Source organism: Pistacia vera, unplaced genomic scaffold, assembly GCF_008641045.1.
Source record: "Pistacia vera cultivar Batoury unplaced genomic scaffold, PisVer_v2 Contig132, whole genome shotgun sequence".
In the NCBI taxonomy this organism is placed as follows: domain Eukaryota; kingdom Viridiplantae; phylum Streptophyta; class Magnoliopsida; order Sapindales; family Anacardiaceae; genus Pistacia; species Pistacia vera.
In genome coordinates, this window is record NW_022195380.1 from 443231 (window position 1) to 466216 (window position 22986).

The following is a 22986-nucleotide window of genomic DNA, read 5'->3' on the forward strand; positions in this document are numbered from 1 at the left end:
CACAACACGGTACGAAATGTGTATTTAAGGTAATCACTAATGAGTATTTGATATTAGGAGAGAAGTAAGTATTAGAGGAAACTAAAAACTCAATTTATCTTTTTTTTTATTTTTTTTATTTTTTTGGGGGTCAAATTCAGGGTTATTGAGGAAATTAACCCTTTAATGCAGGCCCTCTAAGATATTTTCCACGATCAAAGTTTGTAACATATTTTTGTAAATTAAAAACTGTAGCAACTAAAGGCTTGTATAGCACGTAAAAGGAAGAAATTACACAACACATCTAAATTTAAAGCCCAAACCACATATGGATTTATGGACTATTCATTATTTAGTTGGGTCATAGCCCATAGCTATGGACCATGGGCCGATCTAGCTTTAATTTTTTTCATTATGGCCCAAGAGCAAGCCCATGATCAGGCCCGGTAATCCAAATTAATACAAACATAATATTATATATAAAAAGACACTTTAGGGTTTTCATTTCTCAGCCTCTGAACCATCCCTGTGCCCTAGCTGGTTTCTCATCGCAGCCGCAGCTAGAAGAAGAAGATGAAGACGATTCTTTCTTCAGAGACGATGGACATCCCAGACGGGGTGAAGATGAAAATCAATGCCAAGATTATCGAAGTGGAGGGCCATCGAGGCAAGCTCAGAACTTCAAGCACCTCAACCTCGACTTCCATCTCATGACCGACGAGGAAACCGGCAAGCGCAAGCTCAAGATCGACGCTTGGTTCGGCACCCGTAAGACCAGCGCCTCCATTCGTACCGCGCTCAGCCACGTGGGGAATCTTATCACCGGCGTTACCAAAGGTTACCGGTACAAGATGAGATTTGTCGACGCTTACTTTCCTATTAACGCTTCGATGACGAACGGAAACAAGGCTATTGAGATCCGTAACTTTCTTGGAGAGAAGAAGGTACTTTTTTTCAGTTCTTCCTTTCGTTTATTTATTTGTTTTGAAGTAGAGTAATATTACAATGCTGGAGTAGTAACGTTAGGGGGATGACAGAGCACTTGCTGTTTGTTTTTGAGAGTAAAATAGTAGTAAGTATATTTCTGCTAAATGGTTACTGGACAAGTTGGAACTTGAATACTGTTATGTTATTGCTTTATGCTGAATTTTATGCCCGTATTCTATCATTTTTTCAAACTTTTGTGTGTGTTGAGAATTTTGTAAAGACTGTAATCTTTCCTTGTCTAGTGCATTGAAGCGTATGTTTTTAGACCGATTGCTGTTAAAAACTTTGTTTTACTCATGGCATGAACAAATTCAATTATGAAGTCGACAAATGGATTTTCATGTTTAAGTGATAATCTTATGACTAATGTATGTGTTTGGTTGAAATGTGTAGTGATTGAATTCGACTTTGATTTTGCATTGTGTCACTTTTGTCCGGATTCAACATTTATGCTGTCTAAAATCTTTTAGGTGGGCAGTAGTTTACAGAACCTTATTTCTTTTGATTGATTTGGGTTATGTTTTGTTGTTACAACAGGTTCGGAAAGTGGATATGCTTGAGGGTGTAAGCATTTTGCGATCCGAAAAAGTTAAGGATGAGCTCGTATTGGATGGGAATGACATTGAGCTTGTGTCTCGGTCATGTGCTTTGATTAATCAGGTTATCTCCCTCTCTATCCCTGTCCTTCATTATTTTATGTGTGGTTACAATAGTTGTTATTCTGACTGTTTATCTTTGTTTTGAACAGAAATGCCATGTCAAGAACAAGGATATTAGGAAATTCCTTGACGGTATCTATGTCAGTGAAAGGGGCACAATTCTTGAAGAAGAATGATTACCTATCCATTTCATGTTATAGTAATGTTTCGGAGTTTTTGGTTCTTTCTACTGTCAGTATGAAAACGATAGTTTTTTTTTCTGGAATTTTTTGTATTAGAGAATTTTGGATTTCAAATTACTAGTCTTTTAATGGTTTTGTTTCAAAATTTGTTATGGATATTATTGAAACATTGCTATATTGCTCCATTTATCCTTATTGAAACCGATTTTCAGAGGTTGGATAGTTGGATTTTGTTTGCTGAGTTATTTCTTTGCATCTTTTGTTGGTCAATGTTTTGATAATGTTATATTAACTCATAGAGTTAAATTGTATTTGTAATCATGGAGTGCTCAAATCTTGGGTTGAAAGGGTCTCCTAACTTTGAGTTTTTGCTCTAGGGTTTTGGTGGGGGTTTGAAACGTAGGTTTTTATTTATTTAGGGAAGACGCTTAGAAAGCATGTGTTGATTAACAAAAAACTTTAAGTGGTGTATCAAAATTATCATCATCATGGAGGGGTAAAATAAAAGTTAATGTTGGAGGGATTTTAGCATGAATCCATTGATTCTATATGGTGTATTTTAAACTTTTGACCACTTTTATTTGGACATGGAGTCAGAGAGTGTATATAACACTTTTTTTTTTTTTTTAACTGCAAAAATGGCCATGCTGAATCATGTAGTACTCGCATTGATTTATAACTAAATTGGGTCAGTGAAACTAGTTTTCTGTTTTGAGAAGTCATTAACTAAAAGTTTGTGAAGTTTTTGCTAGTTTACTAGGCATTCCAAAAGATCCCCAAGCCGGGTTTTATTTGTTGGAAAAATGTGTGTTTAAATTTGTTGAAGAGATGTTGGAGGTGACAAACTTTGAAAACTTAAAGAAGGAAATGGAGTTTGAGGGTGGGAATGGATTGTCTTTTTGAAGTCAAGATATAGTACACTACAAGAATTGCAGTATGCCTATCAATTTCTAAGCTTAAAAGCTCCATCAAATGCTAAACAAATAAAAGAAGATTCGCCTGTATTGTAATTCAATAACCCCTCACAACGTTATGTACAAGTTTGTTCGTAAATGCCAAATGCAAATAAATCTAAATTCAAAAATGGATACGGTTAGGGCTCTGCGTTTGCCGGGAGTCGAACCCGGGTCTATTGGTTGGAAGGCAATTATCCTAACCGTTGGACTACAAACGCTGATAAAAAGTGCGAGTCCGTACCACTTTATTTACTGTAAGTATTTTTCATCAATATGACATTAATCTGTTTGAAATATAATAAAATAACAAAAAAAAATTATGAGGTTTCTGAAATAACATAAATCTTATACTGTTAAGTTTTAGAAAAATGCTATCCTTATAAAAACCTATACAAAAAGGGTTTCAAAGTGACATCATCTAGAAAAAAAACAAAGAAAAAACGGAAAGAGAGAGAGAGAGAGAAATCATGAAAATCAAGAGTGAGGATTATCTTTGTATGTCCCCTTTATATGTGCCTTTGTAAAACTAGCATTGCTCTAAGTTTTAAATGTTAAAATAAACGGTAAAAAAGCAATTTGGTAATATTTTCTAACTTATAACTAAGTAAATTTTAACATCTCATAGTTTATTAACGATAAAAGAATTTCTGTTATTTTAGAAACATTAGGGTAATTTGTCTTTTTATATCATACCTTAGTGGGGTCAATGTCTTTTAACCCTTTCGATAATTTAATTTCAATATGCTTGTTATGTTAATTTTGGGAATGTTTCATAATGATTTAATAATGTTAAAGAGGGTTTTATATAATATAACTAATGTCCAATCAACTTTCTTTGAAAAGAATATGCTTAAAAATTAACCCTAACGGGTTAGTTTAGCAGTCAAAGAGGTTTGCTCCCATCTTTAAGTTTTTGGGTTCAAACTTTGGATCCATATACCACAATAACATTGAGACTTCTTTGTTTTTTGGGTTTATAGAATGTTCAATGGATCTCGATGATTAATTGAGGTGCGTGTAAGTTAACCCGGACATTCCTATTACCAAAAAAAAAAAATGCTTAAAAATTATAGAGAAAGATCTAGTGTTGCCAATGTCAATTACTTAATTTCCAGAGAGTTTAGGCATGAATACTTTGTTTAAAGAACATACATTTTATAATGGATATAAATACACATATCAAGCATGGATAAAATAGAAACTTCATCGCATCAATGAGAAAATCATTAGTGTTGCCAATGTCAACGAGTTTATTTCCATTGATTTGAAGATTCGGTAAGGCCACTACTCTTACTCTAGGCTTAATGCCCAAATTTGGAAACCGTGTACCAATTGACTCAGCCTCTGCCACGTCATTCTAAAGTCAACGATCCATCTTTCTATTTATCTTCTTCTTCATCACCAAAAAGAAATAACCCTAATCTTCTTCTTCATCAAAATGGGAAGACTCAGCCACGACCCTTTCATTCAACACTTCAGCCACCATCATCAGCTCCAGCTAACCCAAACCCTAACACCAACGACACCGTTTTGTTCTGGCTGCAACCGTCAGTCCTCCGGCTGGATGTACTCTTGTAGACCCTGTAACTTCTCCCTCCATCTTTCATGTTCTCAGATGCCTCAGCTCATCAACCACCCCTCTCACCCTCTCCACCCTCTCTCCCTCCTCCCTAAACCGCTCTACTCCGGCGGCGTCTTCAACTGTGACGCGTGCGGCCACCAGGGCCACGGCTTCAGCTACCACTGCAATAACTGTGACTTCGATTTACATATTCTTTGCGCCTCCAAACCGCTCTACGTCACCCACCACGCCCACGCTTGCCGCCTCTCGCTCTCGTTTTCTCCTCCATATCAAGCCAAAGGGTTTTCTTGCGATATTTGTAGTAAGTTTGGGGCGAATCATTGGCTGTACCATTGTGGGAACTGTGAGTTTGATGCGCATTTGGATTGTGCTTCGAATACTCATCAAATTCAGCACTCTATTTCGTTTCCAGGGGGAAATTATCATAATGGAGTGATGAATCAGCAGCAGTTTGTGCATAGTCAAAGCATGGGAGGCATGCAGATGCAGAGTAATAATTATCAGCAGTTTCAGCAGCAGCAGCCATGTTTGAGTGGGAATTCTTTGATGAATGCTGCGGTTCAAGGGTTTGTTGAAGGTGCGGCTCAACAGGTTGGTCAGAATTTGGTGCAGAATATGATGAATGGTGGCGGCATTCTTGATGCCGGTAACAATGGTGGAATGGTTTTCGATTTTGGAGATTCTTCAATGGTGGGTGATTCATCAGGTTAAGCATACAGTTAAACAATTATCCGACACCGCATGCACCCAAAAATATGTTATGTTATGCTGTTGGGGTAACGTTATGTCTCATTATCCATCCTTGGATCTAATTCATGTTCGTTAATGTTATTTCCATTATCCATATAATACAAATGGTTTGTTATATGAGACACGAAATTGAAGAATTATTGGATGTATACATAAGAACATATTATGTTTTTAGGGTAATATTAGGTTTTGATATTCAGCTTTGAATTTTGATTTATGTTCATATGATAATTTCGAGGCCATGGATTTGTTATATTTTATTGTATTATTGATATGATAAGAAATTTTATTAGATTGATAACAACTTTAGAATTAATTATTGACTTGGGTTACAATGTATAATAATATCCTATCCATATGCATTAATCTAGTGTTTGTTGTTAATTTGTGGTTGAATTTGTCAAAATTTGACTTCATGAAGGACAACAAGCACATGCATTACGGTCTAATATGAATTGACTTTAATTAATATTATCTTTAAAATATAAATCAATTTTAAAATAAATATACTAACTTTATGGTTTAGAAGTTTTCCAATAAATCTTAATAATTCAAATAAATATTTTTTCATTATTATATTTCGGTCATATCTGACCCATCCAATTTAATCGGCAGGAATATGGTATGGGACACTGCCTGTAATAAGCCCATAAAGTAATGTGGCCCATTTTGTTTAAGCTATTTTGATGTAGAAACATTAATAATTACTTTAGCAAAAGTTTTACTCCCTTTGTTATATATAGAGGTGAGCACAGGTAGCAGGTAGAATAAGAATCTACGGGTAGAATTGGAATCGAAACTGGAACTTACCTAGAACCGACACTATGCTGATAGGTTCTAATTTTGATTCCTATAGGTTTTGGAACCGGAACCGAAATCGGGGAAAAGAACATAAAGCGGGTACTCGGGTTGGAACCTATTTGTGTTTTGGTTTTGATTAAGAAATTTTATGTGAATTGTGACAAATTAATTGAATTCAAGTGTTGTTTAGAGATTAGAGGATATATGAGTCACATTGGACACAAATGAATGAGTAATTAAAAGTTGAAAACTACTAAATATAGGTTTTCTTAATTTGTTAGGGGTATATTTGTAAACTTTTAAGGTATTTTTGTCATTTTTTAAACTAATAAGGGGTAATTAATTTTTGATAGTATACCGGGGTAAGGAACCGGAACCTGCATTTCAGGTTCCAGTTCTCCCGAAAAATACAGGGTATCCAAAACCGCTCACCCCTAGTTATAAATTAACCCTTGTATTTATAAAGTTATAAGCTTATGATTCTGCTCTCCTAGTACTATTAGATGTTACTAGAGAAGTTTTCTTGCTACTAAAAAGATGAATCCCACATTTTCTTTCTGTTTTCGTAGAAACCAAACAACAGCACCATAAAAACAAAACTGAGGGTGACTGTAAATTTAAAATCAAATGAAAGTCAACCATGAAGCGTCATGCAAAAAACACAAAAAACAAAATAAAAACCATCAATTTTCTTTCTATTTTCCAGGCAACCAAACAAAAAGAGTTGCAGAAAAATATGTGTGTGTATATATATATATATATATATATATATATATATACAACCAGCGGCTTACCTAGGATTTCTAGTCAGTGGGGTCAAAAGATCTAAGTTGATAAGTTTACAATAAAATATATATTGAAGTAATAAGTATAAAATAAAATAATGTGATCTAAAAATTTAATTTTAAAAGTTATACATACCAAATTATCAATTCTATAATTGTTCTCAATAATTTTTCATATTCTAAAAACGTTGCATAATTGATTGCCTTTAACTAAACCCAACTCATTTAACATACAATTATGTCAATTACATACATAAAATGATAAAACACAAACTAGGACAACATGACTCATGATCTTTTATCAATTAAGAAAGATAGAATAAGAGATTTTTAAACAAAATAACAAAAAATGAGCATCATCTTATCTTGTGGCCTCTAAAAGAGTAGTTTTTCTTGATTAATCCAACCAAAGGAAGAAGAAAGTACGAGAAAAGAGTAAAGAAATTGAAGAAGAAAGAAAACGTGAAAAAAAAGGGGTATTCTCAAATCCTAGGATCAATAAAAAATGAAAATATCTTAGTGGGGTCCAATAAAATATGGGTTATTTTAGTGGGGTCAACAAAAATTTTAATGGAATCAAAATTATTGATTACTATAAAATATATACCTATTTTTTAATAAGTGACCTCACTAAGTATACTTTGGTTACGCCTTGTATACAACTGAGACTTTTTGTTCCACCTTAAAATTGTGATTCAATTCAATGTTGGTTTAAGAATTTCACATGGTGAATCGTGATTGTGGTCTTGCATATATAGCTCATCATTCGAATTCGACAGAGACTTTTCATCGGTATAGAACAAACTCGCTTATTGATCATCTTCAAACTTTTTCTTATTGACGATTTTCCATATCTTGATAATGAACTTCAAAGAATCATAGCTTGTTTCATTCAATTTTGTAGGATGCAATAAATAAGATAATATCATTTCCAACTCTTAAAAAGACTATCCAATTTACTCGTTGCATTGACTGTTATATATACATGTATACGGTTCATACCGTAAATAGGATTAAATTGAAAAGAATTTAAACTAAGAAGGATTGCACTGAATTAAACAGAGGACTGTAATTAATACATGCCAGAATAGAGATTGTAAAACTTGCGATGTTCTTTCAAATTCAGTTGCAAAACAACTACTTATTTCCTAATGCAAACCAACTACTTGTTTCCTTTCCCATTCAATTAGGGAGTTTGTAAAACTTACACTTCAAGAAAACAATTAGTTAAATTTATGAGGGACACTCTCACTTGTTGTCTCTACAATTGATCCTCCTCTCCCAGAACACCATACTTGAAATTTCATCAATTGTACTCTCATTTGTTCTCTCTAAAAACCACGAAAACAAACACTTCCATTTTATCAAACACAATCACAATCCTTATTTCTCAAAGTCAGAATTCTTAGCTATCTTTTCAAATTAGCGGCTGTGTGGCGGAAGAGTTTTTCAAACTCAACAACATAGATAAGGCGATCAGGTCTCTCACAGCAGCCAAAGAGTTTAATCCGGAATCACCCAACATCGATTATTACTTCACGGCTTACAGAGTGCACGAAGTGGCTGCCAAGAACAGCACCTGGTATGATATTCTGGACCCACGTTTCAAGTTTGAGTTTGTTCAGTTTTGTACAAAAAATTTGATAGCCCAATAGGTGCATCAAGAAAGTTAGAGTTGGTCAAGCAGAAGTTGTATAAGCTTTTTGCTGCTTATGAGGGTCTAAGTTGCAATGAGGTTCTTGGCGATCCTTGGGTATAGACTAGTAGTCTTAATATCATTGGAGATGATATTTGTGTAAGTCAATACTCCCTAAATATTTTTATATTCTTGTGATTAATAAGGTTTTGTTTATTTTGTAATTTTGCTTTATTAAATTTAAATATTTAAATGGTGCATGAATTTGACTATTACAAGAGTGATTTAGTGCTATTAAGAAGTCCGAATTGGATACTTATTTGGGAGAGGCAAGGTTTGATCGCATCAAATTTTAAAATCTAGATATCCTGGACCATTGGAAGAAAAATAGTGATCGATACCCGATACTTTCCATGATGGCTCATGATGTGATGAATATACCAATAACAACAATTGCTTCGGAGTCCAGTTTCAATGTTGGTAGCACAGTGCTCAGCAAATATCGAAGTTCACTTTTATCGGAGAATGCAGAGTCTTTGATATGCACCAGGACATGGATTTCTAGATATGAAGTTAAAGCCAGCATTTTAACTATATTTCACATGTTTTAATATTTTTGTTTGTTAATATATTACGATAGTTAACTTACATTTTGTTAATTGTAGAAGATGAAATTGATGATACTCAGCTTATTGTGCCATTAAGCCAAGTGCCAGCAGAGAAGGAGATTACAGAATCAAGGGTGACTTCTAACGGCTCAATGTGTACTAGACTTTGTTTGTTTAGTGTGTTTGGTTAAAAAATTCTATATGTTTAATTGTTTAGTGTTTACTATATATGTTAGTATGTATGTTGAATGCTGAACAATTTTATATGCTTAGTGTATACTAATTAGTAATTACTATGTATGTTTAGTGTTTACTAATTCTATATGTATAGTGTTTACTAATTAGTAATTACTATGTATGTTTAGTGTTTAGTGTTTACTAATTCTATATGGTGAAGTTTGATATAAATATGAAAAATATTAATATTGAATTAATGATGTTTGGTGAAATTTAATCATCCATTTATTTAATATAATTAACCAAGTTATTCAAGCTTAATAAATGAATTTTATATCAAGTTTTTAAATCAATACAATTTACATCTTCAAATATGCAATTTGAATAACAAAAAATAGTGAAAAAATAACAAAAATCTGGAAAAAAAATTTATACAGAAAATGTCATTTTCCGCGGGTGACCCGCAGGTTGACCCGTACCCGCACGGGTGGGATACGAATCATGCATATACCGACTCGTATGAAAAATCTACTCGTAAACCCGTACCCGCCCGTTTTCCAAGTCTAGTTGTGATACTATGGTCTAGGTCCGATAAAATTAAGGTTGTTAACTAACACACAAATGGTACGCACTATAGGGTGATTGTAACTGTCCCCAAATGAGCATTATTCATTAAAAAAAATCGTGTACCTTAAAATTTTTTCAACTAATAAATATTAAAATTTTAATATTTATTGATAATATTTTTTTTCTAATACTATTATAATTTTTCTACTATATATCATAAGCTAACAAATAATTTGTCATATATCAAAACCTTAATTTATTAAGTTTGTATAAAATGCATTTTATTTATTTATAATAAGTATTTTATTTGATTTGTTTTTGGCTTAATTATTAATTGTGTAATTAAATTTGTACATGATAGGCCTTATTTATAGTCAAAGCTTCATTTAGTTTGCTTTTGGCTTTAATTATTTGATTGGGTAAATTTTTATTTAATAAGCTATTTTTCAAGTTTAATTATTTGAGTGGATAATCGTAATTATTTGAAGTATTGATGACATAACTGTAATAAGTTAGAGATTTTCTAGAAAATCATAGGAGGGTGGGGACCCCACCGTGGGCTTGCATTGGCTTTGCATGTCTTATGTTAAACAGAACAACTAAATTGTTGGAAATATTTGGTACAATTTTGTCATGAAGAAAAAAACATTTATATGGTATATATTTTTTTCTCATTAGAAAAAAAAAAAAGAGATTTTTTAAAGTCAATTTTTTGGGTACAAATTTGTGTCAAAAAATTATATCACGACTTTATCCTTCATTTATGTACACATACCTATGAATTCAAAAAGGAAAAAAAAATTCAATTTAAACAGTTAATCGATCCGAGCTCTACCATGTTTCCAAGACTTCCAGAATTATTGTTCTTGTAACTGCTTCTTCTCATCCACAAACAACTGACAAGCCGGCAAAAACACAGCAAACTGTATTTTGCCAAACACAATATTGCAACTCTAGAAAGAGTAAAGGCTATGGCTCGAGGTGAGGTGACTGCCGTTCGCCTTCAGTTCGCCTGAGATTGGGACTAGCTTTATGACATTGTAAAACAATAAGAAAGTGATTGGTTCTCTCCGGTGACTTTCTTACAGTTTAGATGTGTTTTTAATATTTTCCAAAAATAAGTAGGCAATATTACGGCTGAGTTGCATGCAATCACAAAAAAGTTGATTTGTAGAAGATATGTCTACAAAAGGCTTAAAAGGCTAGTGAAAATGAAAATGAAACCAATCTATTTCATTTCCCAGTCCTCTCTTTTGTGCTCTACCGCTATTTTATTTCCTAGTCCTCTCTTTTCACTGTAGAAAAGGCCAGCTTCTCTCTACTCACCGACTCAACTTCCATCTATGCTCTTGATCTCCTCTCTCCTCAGGTACGTAAAGAGCATATGAATTTGGTTTATTTTAAAGTTGTGCTAGAAGGTGAAACATAGTTAATCATTACCGGTTGGCTCTGGCTAGTAATGTAAAATGACAAGCATTTAGCAATTATAGAAAATAGTTAGGAGAGAAGCACCTAACTTCTCATGCTGCTCGGTATTTTCGCTGCGTCCTGTATTGTTGCTAAACAGCAACCATGACAAAAGGACAATTGTGAGGTGGTGCTGGGTACAAGTGATATAAGAAATCTTCAGGGCATGAAAAGTTATGTAGATATTAGAGCATAAGGAAGTACTTGGTTCATATAACGGAATCATAGAGAGCTAAATAATAAGTCTGCTTCTTTGTGTTGGTAAACTCTACAAACGACGGAAGTTATTAAGGTGCATATAGAAGAAAGTTGGATTCCTCCTATTTGTGAAACAATTTTGGGATTGTTCCCAAGTATATTGGTGTTGCAATAAGAATGTGGCAGGAAGCATGAATTATTACATGTGGTTTCATTATCTAAAGAAGAAAGGATGATTTATTGTTTTGCTACGTGTAGTTTCGTATCTTTATTTTTGGTTGCGGATTATTTACTTTTACATGTGGGTAATTCTTAAAATGTTTAATTAAATACTAATTTGATGAGTTAAATCTTAGATGAAGAAAGTGGGACCTTTTAAATTGTTCAAAATAGTCAACAAAAACAAATGCCGCTTACTTGGTTTAGATGTTGGAACTGAGTACATTGGGCCTGCAATTTCGGATGAGGCTAATGCGTCTGCAAACCCCTTATGGGATGAGTCTACATAATTTAGTAATGTAATTTAATATTGGTCTACCTAGTTGTTCATATGTAGAAATTAATTAGTTTTGTTTTATGTTCTTGTTATTGATTCTATGTTTGTATTTGTGACTAATGATTTGGGTTATTTGTCAACGTTGTAGTGTTTTATATAGAAGTGATGGAATCAATGCGATTGCTCAACAATTTCAATATCTAGTAAAGTTTCCTCCTCACTTTATATTCTTAATTTTTTTTTTCTTTAACTAATTAATACCAATTAGTTTAGTGTGGTTAGGGGTGAGCATGGGTAAAGGGTCCCGAAACTAGCCCTATTAGAGTCTAGTTTTAGTTCTAGAAAATTCGAACCGAGAGTTAGGAGAGGAGCACCTAACTTCTCATGTCGCTCGGGTATTTTCGCTGCATCCTGTATTGTTGCTAAACAGCAACCATGACAAAAGGGCAATTGTGAGGTGGTGTTGGGTACAAGTGATATAAGAAATCTTCAGGGCATGAAAAGTTATATAGATATTAGAGCATAAGGAAGTACTTGGTTCATATAACGGAATCATAGTGAACTGAATAATTCCAAGTCTACGTCTTTGCGTTGGTAAACTCTACAAACGACGGAAGTTATTAAGGTGCATATAGAAGAAAGTTGGGTTCTTCCTATTTGTGAAACAATTTTGGGATTGTTCCTTTCACAGTTCATTTACTAGGGGATTTGTATTAACGGTGAAACTAAAACCATGGAGGAGGATGAGGATGAGGATAAAGCTTATTTAGAAGATTCTTTGCCACCAATTTATGGAAGCTTGGGAGAAGAAGAAGAAGTTGAAAAGAGTTGTTTGAAAATAGCAAGAGAGAGTAGTCTTCAACAAGTAGAAGTGAGAAAGGTTTCACCTTACTTTATGAATGGCTGTAAAGCTTCAAAATTGAAGGCTAAAAATAGAAAGGTTTCGCCTTACTTTAAAAAGGTGGTAACACCTGATAATGGTTGTTGTGATTATCAGAAGCTTGATGAGGCTTATGAAAGAAAAAGTTTGGAAAATACTTGGAAGCCTCCGCGTTCGTAACATGGCCTTTTACAAGAAGATCATTATCATGACCCTTGAAAGGTCTTGGTTATTTGTATGCTTCTCAACCGCATGTCTGGTACGCAGGTATAATGTTATTGTTTCTTTTATATCGTGTTCTTAGTTTAGTTTAGTTTCTTATTGAGGTGAAATTTTGCTTTGCTAGTGAGCTGTTTATATTTATACTCTTGTGGCTTGTCTGGTCAACTTGGCACTTATATTAGAAATTATAGTGTTTCAAAGAAGTTTCCTGTTTCTCTTTACTCTGCTTAGGAAATGAAAATTCTCTATACTGGTAGGTATTTTGTATGAACCCAGAAGTTAACTGTAATATAAATTGTATTATTTGTATCCATCATTTTCCCTAAATTATCCTGCATATTATTGTTGAGACAATGATGAAGGTCCTGACGTATGGGGATTAGGCTTGTTTGCTAATGTTTACTCTCTTTTTTGAGACATCTGTTGCATTTGAAATGAATCTCTGTTGTGGCTTCTACACACTTAAGTGTATTAAGGAAAATATTTTTTTTCCTTAATACAGTTGGACACTTCTATTGAAGAAGGATAAATTTTACTACCTGTGTAGGGCCACTCTTTCTTGCTGGGCCAGAGTTACTAGGAATCAAAAAATATTTATGGTATATGATAGTTTCAAAAAAAGTTAAGAAAGTTATTTTATGTCTATCTCAAGTATTTCTCCCTGGTTGAGTCATGGTCATAAAATTATGTTTTTAGCATCAATTTTATATCATCATGAGCAAGATCATATATTCTTCAAGAAATAATTTGGATTTGATGACTTTATATAGATGCAGAAGAATGGGGTAGCTCTCCACATTGACTATCTAAGGAAGAAATTCCAGCCAGTTCTGTATGTCAAAAGGGGCAGTTTTGCTACTTCTTTTTTTTTTTTTTTTTGAGTTAATTTCTGCATTTTTGGCTGTAGGTTAAACAATATGGGCTACTTATGTTAGACTTTTCTTCTGACCGATAAGTAGCTTTTATAACCAGAGGAACTTTTATGCTTTTTATTTGCCATATGAACATATTCTTTTAGTTCCAAACAAAATATGGATAGACTCCTGCATAATGTAGTCAATATCTTTAAAGAAGTACAAGATCTTATTATAGGCTAGAAGAGTCATGTCAGAACTTTTCACTCAGTGGCCTGATGCAAAGACTGCAACCGAGGTTGACCTAAGGAAATGGAAAAGATCATACAAACTCTAGGTCTTCAAAAGAAGAGGGCAATGATGATACAACGTTTCTCTCAAGAGTATTTGGGGGAGGAGTGGATGCATGTAACTGAGCTTCACAGTGTTGGAAAGTAAGTTGGCAACTCTTCTCTCTCACTTGATCCAAAATTTATTTGTGCCTTGATCTTGCTCTAGATATCTCAATTCATCTAGTTGGAAACTCATATTTTGCTACCACCTTTGATTGGCTAGGTATGCAGCTGATGCATATGCAATTTTCTGTATAGGGAAGTGGGAGCGGGTTAGACCTACTGATCACATTAAAGTATTACTGGGAATTTCTTGATAGTATCAAAAGTTCATTGTAATTTTTGTTTCTATTTGTGTAATCATTTGGCTAAACAGTTGATGAGAAACATGTATATATTTATCAGAAGAAAAAAGAAAAGAATTTTGGGTTAGCACATCTCTCCTAGAATTCACAGGTGGTTTGGTTAACTAGTGTAAACTGCCATTTAAGTATATATACAATGAAACTACAGGGAATTCCAATCTTTTAAGCATTACGAGATAGTGAATATTAGCATTACTTCATCAAACTTTCTCACAGTACACTCAAACAAGTGGCTACTGTTGATCTACAACTATAGACAACCTCATTTGCTGTAAATAAGAGAATATGACACAAGTGATGCCAACAAAAGAGAGGACTATTCAGGCCAGTATTCGAGGGGGTCTTGCAGACTTGCACAAGTTGATTAAGCCGTGAATATCTTCTAAATAGTTTCGATTCTCCCTAGGTATAGCAAGGATCCCATTACAAACTGCAGTATGTAACTCCAACATCTCCATAACTCGCTTTAACTCTTCTTTCTCTCCACATAACCCCTTACTTTGTACATGTAATCTATCATTCACTCCTCGTAAATTCCCTTTCTTCCTCTATGAATATTTCTGTAAGATGCAAGTGTGCCCAGTGCCGCATGCCTATTCGACCGACTTAAACTTCTTAAAAGAAAGTTGGAGCTCATAAATGTAATCCTGCCAATGTTTTTCCATAATCTACTGTTTTAACAATTGATTTCATGATGTAGTAAAATACGCAAGTGAACAAACAAACATAATAGAGAGGGCAATTAAAATACTTAACCAAACTGCAAAGCTCACTATGTTCATCATAACATTTTTCTTTTCAATTCACTAAAAATGCTTTTTGGGAAGGGGATATAGAGCCAATAAGTGGCAACTGGTTCTTAAGGCTAACAAAAAACAACCTTTTGTCTATGTGTTGTCAAAGGTCTGGAAGTCCATAAGCAAACCCTTCAAAAGAACTTTATAGTGTGTTATTAAAACAAATAAAAGAGCTTCCTTCCTTCCTCTACTTCTTCACGAACTTTAGATAACTCTGAGAAATGCAAGTAATAATAAATCAACAAAAAGGAAAAGAGAAAATATTAAGTTGGACTCTACATATATCCCCTACAAGGCAAGTTGAAACTAAACTTTTTTTTAGAATTTTATAATTACTTGATATATGAAATTATATGTTATAGAAGTTCTCTTAACTATTGACTTAACTGTATTAAACTATAAATCATAAATTGTCAAATCTTTGATCCTAATACAGATAATGTTAATCAATCATTTTGTTTGGAACTTAAAAAAAACTTATAATACTTTCTATTGCAAAATGCAAAGTATTATCTATACTAAGACCAACACTCTATATGAGGGATAAGAAAAAAGTTACCGTCAATATCACAAGGCAGCAATATTGTCACACATGGGCTTTGTCTTATTCTCTGGCAATTTATGATAATTTGCGCTTGTTTTCCTTAATATGTTTCTCACTTCCTGCGAACAATAAGAATATAGGATTCAATCATATTAATTATTAAAGGCAAAGGCAATATCATAAATAGGCATTTAAAAAATGCAAAATGAATGGCTAAGCTTAGACTTTAATAGTTTCTTGTAACTTAATTCATAATTGTGTTTTTGGCAGCTATTACATCTAAAAAAAATTTAAACTCATTTAATAATAATTGGCTTCTACTTAGCATTAACTTTTTCCAATTCGGATACCATCTAACCATTAATGTCATACCTGGGGGTAGGCGGGTTCAAGTACCCGCCCAAATCCCGTGGAACCGGAATAAAAAATGGAATTGGTTGGTTCCAGTTCCCGATAGCCTAGAACCATAACATGTAACACAGGTTTCGGTTCTGGGTACCCAGAAAATTATTAATCCTTACTATTCATAAAAATGACGAATACACCCCTAAAAAATTACAATACACCCCCAAAAATTATCATTCAGTCCTAATTCCTACCCGAATACCCTGGTCTCGGTTTTGGTTTCTGTAATGGTGGAACTGGAACTAGAACCGCATAATATCGGTTCTAATTTTTCAGAATCAGAATCGACCCTATAAGGGTTGATTCCGACCAGTTCTTTTGCACACCCCTAGTCATACACTACTAGGGAGCTATGTTGATATATAAAAAAAAAGTTGTACAATTGGGCACTTACTTTGGTTGAATTCCTCTCATTGAAATAAGCATACTTCAAATTGTCAAGCATTCTTGTCTCGGAAAGCTGAGAAATAAACTATGAGATTTGGATTAAATGATTAACCAAATAAAAATAATTTAATGCGATTAGGGACTAAAGGAAAGATTATGGTAATGATGAAAACTCACAGTATAAGTAACGCCATTCTTCTTATATATTGGATCACCAACAACAAAACCCATCACTTTTATGTTTTGAAATCTGCATAAATAAAGATTACAAGCTGACTTGATAAATTATCTATCATAATCCAATTTATAGCCTAATCAATGCAAACACTACAAACACAAGATTCACATCAACGGAAGACCTAACATAGTAATTTTATACATAATCATAACGGAACCCCTACAAATGCGCTTCTAAGGGTATCATTCAAAAAATTTAAGACAAAACCCAATCAATGATCTTCACTAGATACAACACTTAGGGGTGAGCGAGTTTAGATACATTGTGTTTTTTGAAGGAATCGGAATCAACCGATTCCGGTTCCTAGAAACTAAGGGTGTTCAAGCAGTAAATCAAACCGGTTAACCGCTTTTCTTAACCGAACCAGTTTTTCAGTTTAGGAAAATTCTAGAACTGGTCTTTGGGTTTGGGGGGAAAACCGGTTTTTCAGTTAACCAAAAAATTGGTTAACCGCTTTTAAAAAAAGGGTTAACCAGTTTTCAATCAAATTTCCCCTTTTTTATTGGATAAAACTTATTTTTTTTAATTTTTTCCTAAATTAAATTGTAAACATAAACAATACATATCCAAATAAAAATTAAACATTCATACATATTAAAGATTAATAATATATATTAACATATAATATTAATATATTTTTTTTTTATTATATATATATATTATAAACTGGTTAAAAAAACTAGCTTTGAATTTTTTTCGAACCAGAAATCCGGTTTTTTGAATTTTTTGAATCGTAATCAGACTGTTTTTTCGGTTTGGTTACCAATTTGGTTATCGGTTGGGTTCAGTTTTTGCATTTTTTTGAACACCCCTACTAGAAACTTAGAACCAAAACCTAAAACATAGGTTCCAGGTTAATTTCATTACAGCCCACTTTTTAAAAAATGACAAATACACCCCCAAAACATTTCCAAAACACCTATAATAGCTTAAAAAATTATAGTTCAGCCCTGGTTCCTAATCAGGTACTTGGACTTCAGTTTCGGTTCTGATTTTGGTTGCTAGTTCCAGTAGTGCAGGAATCAAAACCTGACCCAGAAACTCTCGGTTCCAATTTTTTGAAACCAAAACCAGACTCTAATAGGGCTAGTTTTGGCACCCTTTACCCATGCTTACCCCTAACCACACTAAGCAAATTGGTTTTAATTAGTTAAAGAAAAAAAAAATTAAGAATATAAAGTAGGGAGGAAACTTTACTACATATTGAAATTGTCGAGCAATCACATTGATTCCATCACTTCTATATAAAACACTACAACGTTGACAAATAACCCAAATCATAAGTCAGAAACACAAACATAGAATCAACAAGAACATAAAACAAAAGTAATTAATTTCTACATATGAATAACTAGGTAGACAAATATTAAATTACATTTCTAAATTATGTAGACTCATACCATAGAGGATTTGCAGACGCATTAGCCTCATTCGAAATTACAGGCCCAATGTACTTGGTTCCAACATCTAAACCAAGTAAGCGGCCTTTGTTTTTGTTGACTATTTTGAACAATTTAAAGGGTCTCACTTTCTTCATCTAAGATTTAACTCATCAAATTAGTATTTAATTAAACATTTTAACAATTACCCACACATAAAAGGAAATAATCCGCAACCAAAAATAAAGATATGAAACTACATGTGGCAAAACAATAAATCATCCTTTCTTCTTTAGATAATGAAACCACATGTAATAATTCATGCTTCCTGCCACATTCTTATTGCAACACCAATATACTACGTCATCAAGACTTGGAGCATCACTTAAATTACTCAGTCTTCACCACCGTCACCTCTGTTGTTCTCTGCCGTCTGGGTCACTCTGTTTTCCTCCTTTTTCCATAGCAATCACTGCAAAGAATATTATCATTAATCCTTTTCTTCTTCTTTGAGTTATCAAAGACGGAACAAATCCCATCTCCAGAAACGAAATTCACTTCTTCCCCATCAATCCCACTCTTTGTTTTCCTCTTTTTATTGGACTCAGCCACCAAATTCGAGGGTTGTTTTTGAAAAAATCGAGAAACAAGTCACGCCTTTCTATGCTTTCTCTTCGTGGCAGAATGAGAGGACAATTGATGTTCTCGTTCATCTTGTTCTCTTTGGTATGAGTTTGCAGACCCTTTATGGTATGAGTTTGCATAATTTTGTAAATATTGAAGCTGAAATGAGTCATGCAAATAAGAAGACTATTGAAGCTGAATTGGACTCAAACTGCAAAGCAATAGAAATGGGGGAAGCTGCACCTCCTGATATATTTGATGAAGATGGAAAAGAATTAACACTAAATATTGGCAAAAAGGATATTAACTTCTAACAGGGAGCTCAAGGGAGAATCCTCCCTACACGTCGAGTGTGCAGGGCCAAGGTGCTCGGCGTGCAAGGAGCGTGCAGGGCCAGGGTCCATATAAATCCATGTCATAAAATTTGTTTTATGCATAAGTAGTATTGCCTTAAAAACTGATCAATTTACATGTTTTCCATTTATGTTTTCTTTACATATACTGTTGTAAATTGAAGGTTAACGATATTGTTTCAAAGTTTAGAGACTTGCATGCCAATCTAGATATCAAACCTTCTTCTGCCTCATATGAGAAGCTCATTGCTTATATGTGTGATTTAAACAATGTATGAATCTAATTTCTTTGTAGAAGGATAAATCTCACTAATTAAAGGAAAAAAGGACTAAAAAGATGAAAAAATTTGAACATAATTTTTTTAGGATTATAATGTCATATGGATTATTGAAAAATTGTTTTCCCTATCTCATTTTTTAATCTAATTGTGTAATCATACAGTTTTTTAATTCTTATTGCTATTTATTTGGCAGAAAATTACAATGAAACCAATATATATTATCTTGATATAGTTGACGAAATATTTGAAGTTTGATTGACATTATCCACAGGCACACTAAACTCTATTTTGATTGCTTGTGAGGACAACTATTAGTTTGGTTTGGTATATAGGTTTGACTCTGACCATTTTCTTGTGTGTACTTTTGGGTAGTTGTTATAGATATTTGGACTTCAGGTTGTTAGGATGTACTAGTAATAAGAAACATGATTTTAATTGTTGAATTGTTGACAGTGATTTCAAGAGTCTCTATATTTGTCATGTATAATGATGGTGAACTACCAATTTCACATCAAACAAATTCTTTTGTGATATTTCTAGGTAAATTAAAAAAAAAAAAATTCCGTGTTTTTGGTTGTCTTTGATATGTGAAATTTTATATATCCATTTTGAACATATGAACAACCAATTTTTATATCACCTCCTATAAAAAGTAAATAAACAAATAAACCAAGGAAGTTGGAATGAAAGTGAATCCACCATGTTTGAAATCAAGTAATCCTAAACTTTAGTTCACTAGAATGATTGTGACTTATGATGGTTAGATTGATTGTTTAATTATTGTCATATTACCAATCTTTGTTGGTGCACCACATTGATCTGAGCTATGGTGTTAAGAGATAAAACCATAGGAGATGAGTTATGGTGTTAAGAGCTATGTCTTTAACAAACACAAACTTGTAAAAATTTACCATCACAAAATCCCCATTATCATCATTATTACTATAATTCTTTGCGCGGTGTCTCCTATTATTGTTCTTATTGGTGCTAGAGATTGTCTCTCTGGGTGGCTGTGTGAGCTGGGATTGAATAAGGGAAGTTGAACAGCAAGCAACTCTGAAGTGGGCGGTCAGGCTATTGCTTCAAGAAGGGGTTAAGGTAGGTGGGAATTGAGAAGATTGGTGGTGATAATATGTGAGAATGAAAAGTGCGATAATATTTTCTCATCATTTTTCAGCTGCTTATAGTTCTTGATTGTTTGTCTTTGAATTTGGTAATTTGTAGTTACGCCTGGAGCCAATAAGAAATTAATCAATTATGTTAACAATAATGCTACAAACATCGACACTTTGCATCGAAATGTTAAATCGAACGACGTGTCACCTGAGTCAGATGAGCCACGTAACACATTAAGTAACATTTTATGAATAAACGGTTGTTCATAAAATATGGATGGCCGTCCATCAAATATGGACAGTCATCTATTTTTAATGGACGGGAGTCTACCTATAAGGACGCCCATTCATAGTTTAAATTAAAAAAATTTGATAACAAAAATCATAGACCCTCGTCCATATATTATGGACGCCTATCCATATATTATGGACGGGTGTCCCTACTTAATGGGCGGGCATCCCTATTAGATGGACGCTTGTCCATTGTTTAAATTAAAAAAAAAAACAAAAGTAATGGACGGGCATCCTTCTTTGGTGGACGGCCGTCCATTTTCGTCCATTAAATATGGACTTTGCTCAACAACAGAATCTCCTCTTTCCCACAATGTTCTCAGTATAAGTGCCTTAAGTAAGTTCATCACTTGAACTGCATACATCAATGCAGTCAAGGGGTTCGCATATGCAATAAAAAATAAAGTAAAGCAACAGGTGTCATGCATACATCAAATGAGTCAAGGAGTCCACCATCTGTCATGGAAAAAAAAAAGTAAAATCCAGGTGCCATGAAAAATGAAGTAAAGAAATAGGTGCTATTAAATAAGGAAATGGACGGGCGTCCATCTAAGAGGACGCTCGTCCATTACTTTTGTTTTTAATTTAAACAATGGACGGGCATCCAACTAATAAGGACGTCCGTCCATTAAGTAGGGACGCCTGTCCATAATATATGGACGGGTGTTCATGATTTTTGTTATCAATTTTTTTTTTTTTTTAATTTAAACTATAAACAGACATCCTGACTCCCGTTCATAGTAAATGGACTCTCATCCATATAATATGGACGGGAGTCCATTTCAAATGAACGGTCATCCAATAAAAATGGACGGTCGTTCAATCATAAAATATTTCTTAACGTGCTACGTGGCTTGTTTAACTCAGGTAACACGTCGTTTGGTTTAACATTTCAGTGCAAAGTGTCAGTGTCCGTAGCATTATTGATGTTAAATTTCTTTTGAAAGGCTCAAAAAAAAAAAAAAAAAACATTTTGTTAAAATATCGAATTAACGCGAAATCATATGCTAAATACCATATGCACCCATAATAGCGTATGCCATAAAATATTTCCACAACAATAAGTATAATGTTTTGGAAGTCCACGATAACATCTAAAATATTATATAAGTTGTCCGTTCAATATACAATATCATAAAAGTCCTCATGTAGATCTAAACTATCACACAAGTCATCCATTTTACCATTTATGTAGAATGTACACAAGGCCTCCTTTTATATGTTAAATATCAGACAAGTTCACTTTGGTTGTAAAATATCAAAAAATTCCCTTTTGTATGTAAATATAAACTAGGAGTGTCAATTAAATGATCCAGAAAAATGTATTAACATATTGCATTATTGCTAACACGAAATTTCCAAAGTCAGTAGTTCAATAACTTCTATTATTAATTAATTAAATGATCCATTGACTAAGTCCTCCCGTGTACAAATTAAAAACTCTCAATATGTGATATTTTAACACGAACCAATGAAATTAATTGGTTTGTGTATCCAATAATTCAGCGACTGGCTTACTAGAATGCGCTTGTTTTATTTTGAATTAATTGAGAGACCATATAGGAATGCTCTTGTGTTTTTCGAATCCATGGGTTTGCGTGGAATCTTTCACATCGGCAACTATCCAAGGGAGTATCCTTCTCAACATTATGATGCTTCACATCTTTGAGTTGAGTTTAGAGAAAGCAGTAGCTGCTCATCTTTTCAATATGTTCTCTACTAAGAAGAAGGAGCCTGTAGAGAGGATGAGTGAGCTCAATTATCTTAACGATGGAAACAGCTTGCTTCTGTTCAACTATCTATTTGCTATCACAACGTCTACTCATTTTGTTGATGATCCATCTACCTGGGATTGTTCTCTGTCGTTCAAGATGCAGCTCCTTTTTATTCTCTACAGAGAAGGAGGAGCCTGTGGAGACTGGAGAGGATAAGTGAGCTCAATTATCTCAACGATGGAAATAGCTTCTTTCTGTTTAGCTATCTCTCTGCTATCACAATGTCTACTTATTTTTTCGATGATCCATCTACCTAGAATCGTTCTCTGTCGTTCCAGCTGTAGCTCCTTTATAACAAGATATCTCTGTGAAGG

At 33.6% G+C, this 22986-nt stretch overlaps 1 protein-coding gene, 1 non-coding gene and 1 pseudogene across 2 annotated transcripts; 2 read left to right on the forward strand and 1 right to left on the reverse strand.

The window, feature by feature from the left end:
* The first annotated feature begins 552 nt into the window (after positions 1–552).
* On the forward strand, positions 553–1878 carry LOC116122148 (annotated as a pseudogene).
* Positions 1879–2909: 1031 nt separating this feature from the next.
* TRNAG-UCC lies at positions 2910–2981 on the reverse strand. The gene has a single exon. It is a non-coding gene; the product is annotated as a tRNA-Gly (tRNA).
* A 1211-nt stretch (positions 2982–4192) lies between these two features.
* LOC116122179 lies at positions 4193–5056 on the forward strand. Its single transcript, XM_031408084.1, has one exon. It carries the CDS (start codon positions 4202–4204, stop codon positions 5054–5056), a length of 855 nt encoding a protein of 284 aa, XP_031263944.1. The 5' UTR covers positions 4193–4201.
* The last annotated feature ends 17930 nt before the right edge of the window (positions 5057–22986 follow it).